Source organism: Takifugu rubripes, chromosome 1 (genome assembly GCF_901000725.2).
Source record: "Takifugu rubripes chromosome 1, fTakRub1.2, whole genome shotgun sequence".
In the NCBI taxonomy this organism is placed as follows: Eukaryota; Metazoa; Chordata; class Actinopteri; order Tetraodontiformes; family Tetraodontidae; genus Takifugu; species Takifugu rubripes.
In genome coordinates, this window is record NC_042285.1 from 8572079 (window position 1) to 8585937 (window position 13859).

The 13859-nt window shown below is 38.6% G+C and overlaps 1 protein-coding gene across 6 annotated transcripts in view; it reads right to left on the reverse strand.

Moving 5' to 3' along the window:
• LOC101079192 (myosin phosphatase Rho interacting protein) overlaps positions 1–13859 on the reverse strand; it is a 37682-nt gene that overhangs the window by 10648 nt on the left and 13175 nt on the right. For 2 of the 6 annotated variants that reach the window (XM_029835916.1, XM_029835922.1), the window contains exons 7-16: positions 13315–13759; positions 11313–11439; positions 10461–10565; positions 6816–6872; positions 6482–6550; positions 6307–6396; positions 6064–6191; positions 5127–5691; positions 4538–4675; positions 774–3281 (exon numbers count right to left, since the gene is read on the reverse strand). In XM_029835916.1, the coding sequence (XP_029691776.1) occupies positions 774–3281; positions 4538–4675; positions 5127–5691; positions 6064–6191; positions 6307–6396; positions 6482–6550; positions 6816–6872; positions 10461–10565; positions 11313–11439; positions 13315–13759 (4232 nt within the window). The remainder of the gene's footprint in view (positions 1–773; positions 3282–4537; positions 4676–5126; positions 5692–6063; positions 6192–6306; positions 6397–6481; positions 6551–6815; positions 6873–10460; positions 10566–11312; positions 11440–13314; positions 13760–13859) is intronic. The other 4 variants (XM_029835920.1, XM_029835923.1, XM_029835926.1 and 1 more) reach the window with 4 other exon arrangements.

The following is a 13859-nucleotide window of genomic DNA, read 5'->3' on the forward strand; positions in this document are numbered from 1 at the left end:
ACAGGCAAAAAGATAATCATGTAGAATTTTCTTTCATATTTCTACCAGCATTACCTTAAAAACATTTTTAGACACTAAAAGCATCTCTGAGGCTGAACTGCACACAGGTAATTGAGAATTTGTGTATGTTTCCGGCATTTGTCAAATCGCATTTCAAGGGCACCGCAACAGCAAATTAGCAAGCTTCAGTTTTAATACCTAAAAAAAAAGCTTTGGCTAAGATATTCAAAACTGACATGTTATGCCTTCATATGTTATTCAGAGAAAGAGGAGGTTAAATGAACTGTTAGCAGAATCAGAGGAAGAAAAACAGCCAACCCAAACAGTAGTTAAATAAAATGCCCAGATCGATGGGTCAGGCTGTCAAGCACAACCAACTACGGTACAAGCAGAGGAACCCATTTCATAAAAAAAACAAAACAAACAAAACTATTGATGTAAAAGTTGTGAATATTACAAAAACTGAAAGTTAGAAAGTAATTTTTTTCTTAAGGTATATCTACGGTATTGTACCTGTAATTAAAAAAATGTGAAATTAATGATGCTGATAAACAAGATGGGGTCCTCCGTCCTCAACTACTCACAAAACATGTCAGATCACATTAAACAGTAAATGGTTAGTTTCCATGCACAGAAAAGACAAGTTAACAGAAGAAGAGTGAAAGTAAGGTAATAAAAGGAAGGGATTTGGGAAGAAGGGAGGATCTTGGAATGCCACAAAGGAACACAAGGCATCACAGATGGATGACAGCAAGGACAAGGAGCACTTCCACCTTCAGATTTTCCAGGTCTTTCTCGTATTTCAGCCGTACAGTTGTTATGTCTCCTTGCTCTTCACGCCGTCTCATCTCTTCAGCCATGACTGAAACCTGGTTCACCAGATCCTGAATGCGTTCCTTCAGGGAAGATGTTTGGGCCGCGGAGTGATGAGATGTTCGATGTTTTTCTGTCAAGTACTGCTCTGCATCTGTAGGACTGACCATGCCTCTTAGCTCTTCCATTTCCTGATCAAACTTCTCAATTAGGTTTGTTCTCTCCAGCTCGTGCTTCTTCTTCAGCTTTTCCATACTCAGTGTCAGTGAGTTGATTTCTTTCACATTTTCTTCTGTACTGGCACGAATCTCCTCTTTTGCCTTAGTAATTTCCTGTTTCAGCTTCTGTGCTTCCTGCTCATATCCACCCTTAACTTCTTGTAGTTCCTTAATATGCTTGGCTATGATATCAGCAACCTGACTTTGAGATCCTGTGGGGGAATTCAAAACGACCTCAGATAGTTGATTCTGAAGAACGCCCATAGCTTCTCTTAATTTTACACAATTTGGACAATCCATCCTAGCAGACTGGGCTTCTTCTTGTACTTGCTTTAACTGTTTCTCATGTTGAACTTTCATCCTAGTGATCGCATAAGAGATACAAGCTTCCATAAGAGCATCAGATAGAGATTCAGGTAAACATTTTCGTTCTTGATCAAAGTCAAAGCTGGCTACAAACGAGGCCAGAAGCTCCTCATCTTTGACCGCTTCCACGTTAGATGCAATCTGCTTCAAGACATTTGACTTTGCTTTCAAGGTTTCTACTAACTCCTTATGAATAAGAGCATGGGCTTCATTATCAAGCCATCCATACATGGTTGCCAAATTGGACTTCATTACCGCCTCACTCTCAACTTGCGGGCAAGGGGACCTCATTAAAAGCATCAAGCGCGTCTGTGCCATCATCTGTTCTGCGACATGTCTTTCAAACCTGTGACCATCTTCCTCCAGTGGTTTTTTGTTTGTACCCAACAACTGACTCCAGAATTCTCCTTCTATCAACAAAGTCCTGTCATTTTGACTTATAAAGACTCCCTCTTCATCAGAGGATCCAAGCAAACAGTATTTAAAACCAGTTAACATTTTGGCTACATTAGTATCTATCATTGCTAGCATCTCTAAAACCTGGTTAATCGCTTCACTTTTAATTGCAATCTTATCTACAACTTGCTTCATAAGCCCTTTATCGATAACCTGCTCCTCCCCTGCCTCAACAGACTTACTAAATGTCTTAAATTCTAACTTTTCTTGCAGCATTCTGATTTCATTTTCTGCTTCTCTTAGCTTTTCCCTATACTCTCTCTCAGATTCCTGACTCAGTGTGATCAGTTCAATGTTCCTGGCTTCAAACTCACAACACTGTTGCTGTGTGTGCTGGAGCTTTGCCTCCATTTCTGTTAAATTCACTTGTGAAGCTTCAAGTAGTTCTTTCAATTGCTCTTTCTCTGGGTGTAACTCCTCTTCCTCATAATCTGCTTGAAAGCCCAGCCCCTTCAATGTGGCTTCTTTCAGCTGCAGTTTCTTCTCAGTGTCCTTTAGAGTGTTTCCAAGCTCCTCCAATGTCACAAGAGCTTCATGGAGCCTCAGAGATTTCTCATTTAGCTCTCTCTCATAATACTCCCTGTCTATAGCAATAGCCTCGTTTTCAGCCAGTTCTTCCTTCAGTCTTTTCAGCTCTTCCATATCCTGATGATACTGTTTGCCACCTTGCTGACCGTTGAGCTCAACTTTCAGCCTATCTATTTCTCTGTCAGCCTCAGTCAATTGGTTAACAATCTCCTGACATCGTTGTTTCAATGCCTCATTTTCACTTGTTAAGAGTTCAGCCCTCTGCGAAAGCATCCCAATGGTCACATCACCAGCGTCTGAGTGCTTTTCAATTTGTAAGAGGGGTCCATAGGGGCTTTTAAGATTTTCAGTGTTTTGTTTCTGAACTTTCTCCACCATGTCCTCCATAGTCAGAAGACGGGATTCATATTCACGGATGCTTTCCCCTGCTCTGGCTAAACTCTTTTTTAATGTTTCATTTTCTAGTTCCTGCTGGTACTTCCAGTTTGCCAAGAGCTTCTGAATATGTTGTTTCTCTGCCATCTCTTTATTAAAGCTATGTGACCTCAAAAAGTTTGCCAGCTCCTTCAAGGTAACCGGTTTCTCAGTGACCAAGTCTTCTAGTTCTTGAATTGCTTCTGTGGTGTCCTGGAGCAAAAATCGAACTGTTTTTTGTACAAGTTCATGGGGGGGACATTCCAGAATGGAACATGTTTGGGGATCAGAAAAGTAAGATTCCTTCAAGTGAGAAAGTGAGAGGCCAAGCTGTGCCTGCATATTGCGCTTTTTCAGCTCTTGCAGCTTCAGGAGCTCCTTGGTCTCCTGGTACTTCTTTGTCAAACTCTGTGCTTGAGAACTAACCAGTTCGGGCCTCTTCGTCTGGGGCGTAACATCAGCCTCCAGACCCAAAGCGTGCTCCAGCTTGGAAAAGGGGACCAGACATTTAGTTAACACACATCAGGGGAGACACAGCCTGTTAGCAATCTCTTATATCTATTTGTATATTACAATCAGCTTTCTAACATGATGTCCCAAATGATTTGTAAGAACAGAACTTAAAAGAATGCAAAATTTCAAAAGGCAAAGGAAAGAGAGTTAACTGTCAGGATTAGTTACTACTTAGCATGCATATTAAATGGTTAACAGATATTTTATTTGTTAGGTAATGCAATATTAGTTAAAGCTAGATGTTTATTAAGGAATGAAAGGCATACCAGGTACCTTTTACATAAGCATTTGTATTTATATGATGCAATCTTAATTTTTTACCAGGTGTTACAACAATGTGGTGTGAAATTATATTTTCAAACTCTCTATAATACATTGTACAGAAACTGCACAGATAACAGTACACAACACATGCTAACCTAATCTCATCTGCCATCTATATAAGTGAATTCTTCAGTCGAATTCTGGCAAATCCACTCAAAAATATATGCAGAAGCTCCAAAGGTCATCCTGTTTGTGATGTACATACCTACCCACATTTGTTAACGGAATAACAAATGAGTGGTCTGTAGAACAGTTAATAGATGAAAATCTGTCCATGCACATAATTATAAAACAAGCTATGGTTATTGAACAAACATGTTGAGACAAAAATTTCAGCGAATAGAGCTATGACTGTTGGACCAGTGACTATGGAGGATCAATTCACTCTAATTTTGATTTGCTAGCCAAGTCTAGAAATGTACACAATTTAAAGTTCATGCTTACCTAAAACTGGGGAAAGGAGGAGAAATGTAAGGAAGGTTTTGGTACTTCCCCCAAAATTGGTAAACCAAATTATGACAATGACAAACAAATTTAGAGTGAAATAATCCAGATTAAGTCACATTAGCATCCATAAAATGTAATGTAAGCAGAATATTTATTGCTGCTGCCATGAGTTCAGATACCACACTGGTCTAAGAAAGATAGAAATATAGAGCCAATGAAGTAATGAGATATTGATCTTCTTTTACATGCAACAAACTCATGCAATGCATGTACCTACAATCATTTTGTTGTTTTGATGTCAGTTTGTCTTATGTTATCAACAATTAATAATGACATGCAAAGATGGTTACAAAATGGAGAAGAAAACACTGCTCTCTTCAGTATAGGCATGTGAAATCAGGATTTCCTGTCAAAAGAATAACAGTGTGATAACACTACACAAAAAACTAATACCTTACCGGTGAGATGTAACCTGATCGGATGTCCTGCTCTCTTTCTAAAGCCGTTCTTAACTGGAGCTCCAGCTCCTGCTTGTGCTTGTTGGAGTCAAGGAGTTGTTGATGACAGTTTTCCAGCTGTGCCTTCAGGTCCTCTATCTGCAACAGCAACAGGAAAACATTTCAGTTAATCATAGGAAGTAAAGTTTTAATGATGCTGTAGATCACAAATACCTGTAGCAAGTTACACAGCCGTTATTAATTACTGATCATTCTGTGAGTAGAAGGACTTGTAAAATGTGTTGTGTTTTCTTTTATTATGGTGTACATATGACAATGATTGTGTGTTTTCCTGCTTTGCGGGGAAAACACTTTATTTAATGAATCAAAAGCATGAATTCATGGACTTTTGTTTTAGCCGTAACTTTTTTACATAACCTTGGTGTATGTAATTAAATGTAGCCATTATGTGGAAAGATTTTAAGTATGTACACAGATGTTTACGGTACTCTATTCTCTACATGATTTTAGCATTCACACTTGTCAAGACTCAATTCAACATAAATGCAGCAAGAATAAGACTCTAGTATTGACCAACATACAGACTCACCCCCTGTTTATAATGTTCCAGCAACTGCTCCAGCTCGGAAGACTCTTTGGATTGTGCCACAGGAGGCAGAGGGACCCTCCTCTCCTCTCGGATGGGTGTTTTTTCCACCTGTTGCCAGTGTTGTTCAATCACCTCTTCCACTCTCTGCTGCTTTTCAAAATTAGTGGGACTAATCGAATGGGTTTGTTCAAAACCCACTTCGCACTCATAGTCAGTCTTTGCTCCTTCTTGAGCAGCAATGGTCTCTGCCGAAGAGCCTGAAACTGTCTCATACCTCCTCCGCCTCTCCTCTCTTCTTCTACTGCGCTCTGGCTCTCCCAGGTCAGCGTGGAGGTTCTCAGCCTCCTGTGCTCGCTGCTGAGCCAAAGCCTGCGCAATTGGCCTGAACTCTGCCCAGTCAAATGTTTTAGAGCGGCCTTCTCGTCTACGTTCACGTGCACGACTCTTTATGACACCAGGAACGGATTCTCTTTCAACTGATGAAGTCTCAGAGGAGGGGGAGTCCTGTGTTACATCTGGTCTGACTAGACCCTCCAAAGGAGAGAAGCCATGATCTTCAGATGAGCTGGAAGACAATGAAAAGCAGAAAAGTAACTTTTAGTAACAAGATCTTTGCAAAGGTGTAAATTGAAATGCAGAAAATAACAATACATGTCTATTATTATGGCAATTATAATGTAAGCTACAGTAGCCTTTGTTATATTGATTTGTCTGGGATGTTGTTTGTTTCAGCTGCACTGAAAGTGATCAGAATAAATGGAGACTGGCTGAATTTGATTTGTCAATGAATTTGTAAATATAAATTCTTAAAAATTCATGTAAAAATGACTGACAATTCAGACAAAACAAGCACAGCAACAAGGAGATGGAGCCTCCACCATCTTCCACATTTGAATAGAACTTTGCTTAATAATACTATTTGTGAATATGTCTGAACCTGTGTGCTCCTGCTGACCTTGCCACATCAGGGGCATTAGAGGGTCTGACATTCTTCATGATGGCCTGCATCCAGTTTCTCCGTATCCCTGCTGTCATGGCTGACAGAGTATGGACTCCCTCCAGGGTCTAAAAATGTAAATTCTTTGACTTTTAATCACCAAAATAATGTAAACATTTAACACCTCTTTAGTACAAACACTTTACAGAACATGTGCATTTCATCAAAGAAAACATCTCATACGTGTATTTGAAAGCCATAATTGCGTTGCGCCTGGTATTCTGTCACATTGCTGCAAGTCGAAAGGTCAATTTCACCATCGAGATCAGAGGCCTGAGGAGACAAACATTCAACATTGAATAAATAATTATAAATAATAAATAATTAAATGTAACTTGTAGACTTCAAATGAGCTTACCTCCTCTGCAATTGAGTCCTTATAATATCTCAGACTGTGGTCCGTCAAAACAAACCAGTATTTTTTCCACTACAAAGAAAAAAAAATGTTTGAGGCATTTGCAAATATCCAGAGAAAAATTTTAACTGTCTTCTGTTTTTATCACAATCAGGGGTATTGAAACCCTCAAACAGACAGTTCTGCTTGAACTTGCTTTTGAAAACATTTTGTTGGCGTATTCACAATATTGAAGATTTTCAGTCATTTTTTATTGAAAAGACTGTCACAGTCTGCTCATATGACGTGACCTGGAAAAGTTCAGCTTAATTCTCAAGGGTATAAATAAAAAAAATACCTGGGCTTGCTCATCCAGTTTCACCATCCAGCCTTTCTTGAAGTTCAGTAAATCGGGCTGGAAATAGGTAAAAAAGATATCATGAAGACAACTAAAAGTACTGAGAAAAGGTCACTCAGCATGCACTGAAATATAACAATATTTCACCACATGCCGCAGTATTTTACTACCACTGTTCTTGAATGACAGAAGAGACTCTACTAATTTTAGCTATTCTATTAAGCATTTTGCCTATCATGTGTAACAAGTTTTCATTCTTTCATCGCTGTTACAAATAAATACATTTAAACAGTCTAATTAAATGACTTTTCACTCGAAAAAATACATTACACAATTTTCCTCCCACAACATTAATTGACTACAAGGAACACGTATTAGCCATGCAAATTATTTTAATTACTAATTTGTGCTATTAACTACTAATAACTCATGTAATAAACATATACTGTATTTGGGTTACACAATGCAAATTTTTTGCAATTTCTGCCACTGTACACCACACAAAATATCTTGCAAATAAATGTGATTAAAATGAGACCTGACACTGCCACTTTTAAAAATACACTATATGTGTGGTGTAAAAAGGTAGACCCGCAAAAACAGTTTCACTGCTTACTGTTTTCAAACTGACATGAGACAAGTACAGACTCAAAACAATGACGCAGCAATGCTTACACTGCTTATACATTCAAGTTAAAAACAAGAGAAGGTATTTTAAAAAAAACCATGCTCACTCGGTCAGCTGGGGGTAGAAGTTGACCACACCAATAGAATACAAATTATTTAAAGTCAGGTGGAATTGCAGAAATGTGACTGACTTTGAGGGTCAACTTCTACCACATTTCTTGCTGGGGTTTACCAACTCCAGCTGATTAATGCGGAACACAGTGTTTGGTACTGCTGTTGTCTGCTGTGACTGCATACAGTGGGAGGAACACACATGTGCACAGTGGCCTCTGGAAGCAGTGGTAAACCGTGATTAACACACAATCGCTCACACTCACACATCCTCTGTCTCTCACAGAGGATGAGTGCAATGAACAAAGAGCGGGCACAATCTGCACACAGATGGGAATTACGTGTATGACCTGAAGAGGAGAGGGAGAAGAAGAGGGGATGGCACTGCCCCCTGCAGCATGGAGGTGTGGTCTAAAACATCCACAAACTTGCACCACCACACCAAGACCAAAAAAAGTTAAAAACAGATAGTATTACTTATAATGGTAATCCAAAACTGTTAATATGTGTTGACACATTTTAACCACATGTCAGATATCTCAAGGATGAAATGCTTCCATATTTGACTTCAGGAACAAGTTTTTTGCACTTACAAAACAAAAGCATTTTAGTAGACAACAGATATATAAACAAAGCTTTTAACATACAATAGTCTTTTCTCAATCATTAATTCTGCTAACTATGTTACCTAACAGAAACCCAACAACAACTCGGTGACCTCTCTTCACACAGCAAAAAGCCTGGCACTAACGCCAACCCGAGATCCTACAGCTTAGTAGAACAGGAGAGGCTTTGTCTGGCATCCCACAGACACACTGCGACACATTGGCCTTTGCATGCACTTTCCCCATGTAAGTGTTGGATAGCATCAAAACAGAACAAATGTGAACTCAATCCTTTTTTGTCAGCTGTATTATTCATTATCAAACAATCTTCTTTCTAAGGGTGTCGGTAGCTATTTCAGCGCCATCGAGGAATACATCAGAACCATTTACTTGTATGAAATTACTATAACTTGACTGTAATGTCGTATAAAAAGAGGCAGCTAAAAATATATATGAATTAAGTTTAAAAAAAAAAAGGGTTTCCCTGCTTAATTCATCACTGTTTAACATACACATAGGCATGTTAATACTACACTGATTATTTTCATAGATGCACCATCGTGTATCATTTAACATTATTGTCACAGCATTGATTTACCGTACATTGTTTCTTTCCTCTCAGTATTCAAACAATCACAACTTAAACACTGCAACTCTTGCTAGAATAAATACTTTAGTTTCTTCTAACTAAACTGTCTTCTAGCCTGACTGTTCTCCTCAGCAACTCCACCATATTCACAAGATATTAAGATCCTCTTTTCCAATTAATTTGCAAAAAGTTATACTTATAACTGTTCTGACTGTTCTCCTCAGCAACTCCACCATATTCACAAGATATTAAGATCCTCTTTTCCAATTAATTTGCAAAAAGTTTTAAAGTTCTGCTTTCAATTTGTTATTCTGGGGTATTGAGAGTAGATCAGTGAGAGATTTTTAGTTACTTATTTACATTTTAGCATACGGACACAACATAATATAAAACAAAAAAGGATCTTAAATCTTTCTGCACTGCATATCCAGTATACATGTATAACTTTAATTCTACACAATTTGTTATTGTTTGGTACTAAAAAAATATCCATTCTATCTGACAAAAATAATTTGACTGACTGGTTCACGCTGCCTGTGCAGTACATTTAAGCTCATACTCAGTGTATTTAATCAAAATTGCTCTTTACCAGACTCTCATATGACTGATTTTGCCAAAGGCCATAAAAAAAACTTTCCTTGTATGCACAATTTAGTTGAGTCTGGAAACAAACAGTGTTGCCATCTTATTTTTCTTTCCCCCATTTCCTCCAGATTGGGAATTAGTGAAACCAAATTCCATACGCTGCAGAGACCTGTAACAAGCACTTCACCAACCTTTTATAGACAAACCACTAAATCAAGGCTATATTATTGCATACTCTGCTGCTCAACAATGCTTTTAAAATTCAACCCGCAGTTATTCCCCATATGTTTCTGTTGTGCCATTTGCCTTAAACCTGACAAACAAGTGGAACAGCATTGGTCCAACAAAGACACAAACACAGTTGTCCAGGAAATGAACACCTGAAATGTATTTAATGTTGTGTGTCCATTGCATTTTACATATACTACCTGCTTTTACCTTTGTTCTTCTATGGAAAATACCATCCCTTTAATATAGTTAATATGTTAAATAGTACTATTGTGATATGATGTGTAACTGTTTACAAAGTCATAAAAACTCACGCAACTTGTATTAGATTTATGATTCACTGACTAAGCTTAGCCACTGTAGATTCTATCATCATTGGTTTGATTTTGTGCCTGACAAATGTAAAAGGATGATGCAAGGATAATTGTTAGGACCATCAGTAGAATGCAACTGTCATTTAACATTACCTCGGTCTCTTTGGAAACTCAACAGAAAATGTACTAAAACAAGAGAAAACAAAAGCAAAGAGCACCATTTCAGGCCAAGATGGTACCCTACAGTAGAAAAGGGGTGCAAAACAAAAGCAGTATACATCAAAGACTACATATTCGACTTGTAATTAGAAAAGGACGGGGGACATGACTCATAAAGAACAGCAAGTTACCTCCTTAGCAATAGTTGGAGACCTTTGCCAGAAGTATTTCTAGTAACTGTGTTTATGATTAAAGTAAGTGTGAGCAACCACACATTTGTTTTTAAGGTAACATTTCCAAACTTGAGTACTCTCATTTTACACTGCTTGAACTACATAAGCTACTTCTTTCCTAAGATAGTCCTTCACTTAGACTATCAACAAAAATGTGGTGGATTAGCTCAGAGTGTTTGAAAACGGCTACTTACCGTCATAACTGACTCAGTTGTCCTTCTATCCAGTGACTTTGCTCTCCTCAGAGGAGGCAGACTGGAAGCAAAATCTAAATCTTCACCTGCATCACGGGTCTGCCCCTAGATAACAAGCACATTGGCACAGGCAAATTTTTCTGCAGTCCATCATTTAGAGTACCGGTAATAAATAGAAAAAATCTTTATTATATTATGGAGTATTCAACATGCAAAAATCAGTCCTTTATATACATGATAAACAAGTAAAAAAAGTAGCACACAAGCTTGTTACAGATTTTTGTTTGGAGGCGGTTAAGGATCATCTATTTAAAAAAAACAAAAAAACATTGTAAGTTCCTATACACTACACTGAGCAGATAATTAGAGAAAGAAAAAACCTAGAGCGCTTCAACCTGAGCTTGGAACCTCTACATCTGTATGTATTGTTTAAAAGCATCACTATAAAAAGCACACAGATTGGCTGAGACTGAGAACATGGTTCAAGAAAAAGGGAGATGTTGTCATTCTCCTGAGAATGTAAAGATATTTAACAGTATTAAACATCCAGAGAGGATCAGTTGGGAAAGGGAAGCAATATCACCAGGGGGATTCCCAGCACAGAATGGAGACTGGAAATGAATACCACATACTGGTGACCTCTGACCAACAAATAAAACAAAGACAGGAGAGAGATAGGGGGATGGAGGGAAAAGGGCAGTTAAGTGGGAAGGAAAAAAATTGATGGAGGAGGAGAGCAAAACCAGCCGGTCCTGCAATGAGCTCACAGGATGTTTTTCCACCATTCACAAGTCTTAGTGTAGTGTGATGATGCACATTGTTGAATTAAAAAACTAAAATTCGATGACACACCTCTCTGTGGAAGCGTCTGTGCTCACTGCGGCCCTGTCTCGCTCCGCTCCTTCCTGACTCTTCCACCTCCATTTTCTCTTGATTCTCCAGCTCCAAGGCCTCCATCTTCTCAATAACACCGGAGCGACTGCAGACACAGTTAAATGAAATAAGTCACAATTAATTTGGTATTTTTGTCATGATGAAACATACAAGTTATGGAAATATAATGATATTTGAGCATTTTTATTAGGTGCTGTCTATTTGCATAGATTTCAACTGGAAAAGATATAATAATAGCACTGTAATAACCACACAAGTAAAGCTGTAAGTCATGACTGGAAATTCTTAGCTAGTATGTTTGAATAATTGATATTTTACCATTAACAGTGGTCCACTGGTGTCTCTTTTACAACATGTACCGGTATGTATATCTGACTTTTTACAACTTTATGAAGTGAACCTGCAAACTAAAACCATTGTTTGTGATACCAACAGCACCACACCACAGATGAATGAAGATGGATTCACTAAAATTCCCTCTGGAAACATTATGACGTGCACTTTTTGCTCCGATATGTTCCCACATTGGTCTTTTGTTTGATGACCATGGAATCTGAATTACAGAGTGGAAGAAGGTGGGAGGCAGGGGGAAATGTTATATTGCACTTTTGACTAACTGCTGCCCTTATTTGGGGGCTTACGGCCAAAGCTTAAGTCCTTAAAAGGGAACAAAGACGAGAGGAGGAGGACAATGACAGTGTGAGGCCAAATGCTCACCCGATCTTCCAGCCAGCAGAGTGAACTGGCCAGATTATACTTTTGACCACATCACAAAAGAGTGGGTGAAACAGAACCCAATGGTTTTACTTGAATGAAAAACACAGACTTCCGGTCAATCCACAGCAGCGGTTTATAAAGTACAACAAGAAATGCACAAGGCTCAATATCATAAAAGTTGAAGACACATATATGCACACATACACACACACCCACCCACCACACACAAAAAATAATCAGAGGGCACGTACTTACAAACATAATAAGAAAGAGTCAGTTCTTATTAAAAGGTTTAAATGCAAAACATCACTGATGTGTTGTCTCCCAATACACCCTCACTCATCCTTTCTAATGGAGTTGGGTCAGTTGGAAAAAAATCAGTGATTAAATTATGTGCGTCACACTGGATGTGTGTATGGTTTTAAAAGGATAAAAGGCTCAGCTATTTCCAGAACACAGTGCCTGTACCATGGAACTGGATTCTAAGAAACAAACCCACTAACCTGGTTTAATTAAATCAGATCTTTAATCTCAAATCTTTAATTATCTGCAAGGCTACCATGGTGCTCTCAGTCGACCACACAGGTTACTAGAGTACGAGTAATGTGGCAGCACTAGCCCACACAAACACTTAACATCATTTACAGTACAATCTTTCAATGTGATCATTCTTACATCATGACTACAGTATATGCCGGGAGGGGACATAAGGATGAGTCCGTCCAACTATGATGTGATAATTGGAATTTTGCAAACACATTGTAAGGGTTTTCTATGAGTTGACTTATGCAATAAATAAGAAGTCATAAAAAAATAAATGGCGTTTTCAGTGTATGCTCAGCCACATGATTTAATAATATCAATTTTAAACTTAGTGGATATAAATGTGGACATAAATATAAATCTTATAATTGAATATGAATGGGCCTTTGTACAAAAAAGTAATCCTCTTTTCAGACTGTAAGTACAGAGAAATGTAACCCACCACAAAAAAAACAATCTACACAGGAAAAGCAAAACACAATGGATAAGACACCAGGGCCAACACAGAATGACAAACAACCATTCACACTCACATTTACAACCAAAAAAGTCATGAATATAAAATTTAGGAAGGAGCAACTTCATGGTCAGAAAAAAAAAAAATCTGTGTATTTTGTGATCAACCCTTTTTTTTTTTTTAATTTTCAGACCCTCCTTGAATTAGGAGACAAACCAGCAGAGTGTAGAATTAGACACTGACCTCCTCTCGGGGCTGAGGATGGCCTCCCTCTCTTGCCTGTCAGGGCTTCTAAATCGGCTCCTCTTTTCTGCCTTTCTAGCCTCAGCCTCCAACCGCCTTGATCGAGGAGTGTCATGGTGACTGTAGGAATGACTGCCCCTCTGGTTGGGGGGGTGGCTATCAGTGCTATTGACTGTGCCTCCACTTGCATCCGAATCCAATGAGCTGACCGAGCCACTGATGTGTGATCCATTAGAAAGTAGAGAGCTGCCAGAAGGAAAGGGATCACTGGGGGCTGGAGACAGGCAACGAGGGATACCCCCAAGACTGGAACATGAGCCTGTTGGGGACAATAGGTCATTGGGAGGCTGTGGAGCAGAGGCATGTAGCACCAGGCTGCCCCGATCCACTTTATCTCCATTCACCGAACTCCCATCAGAGGCTTGTGCTGCAGAATTACGGTCACCTGAAGAAAAAAAAAAAAAAATCATATGAAGTACGGTATTTTGATTGCTTTAGAATATATATATAAAAAAACCTGTCAATTTAAATGACCTAAACTTTTT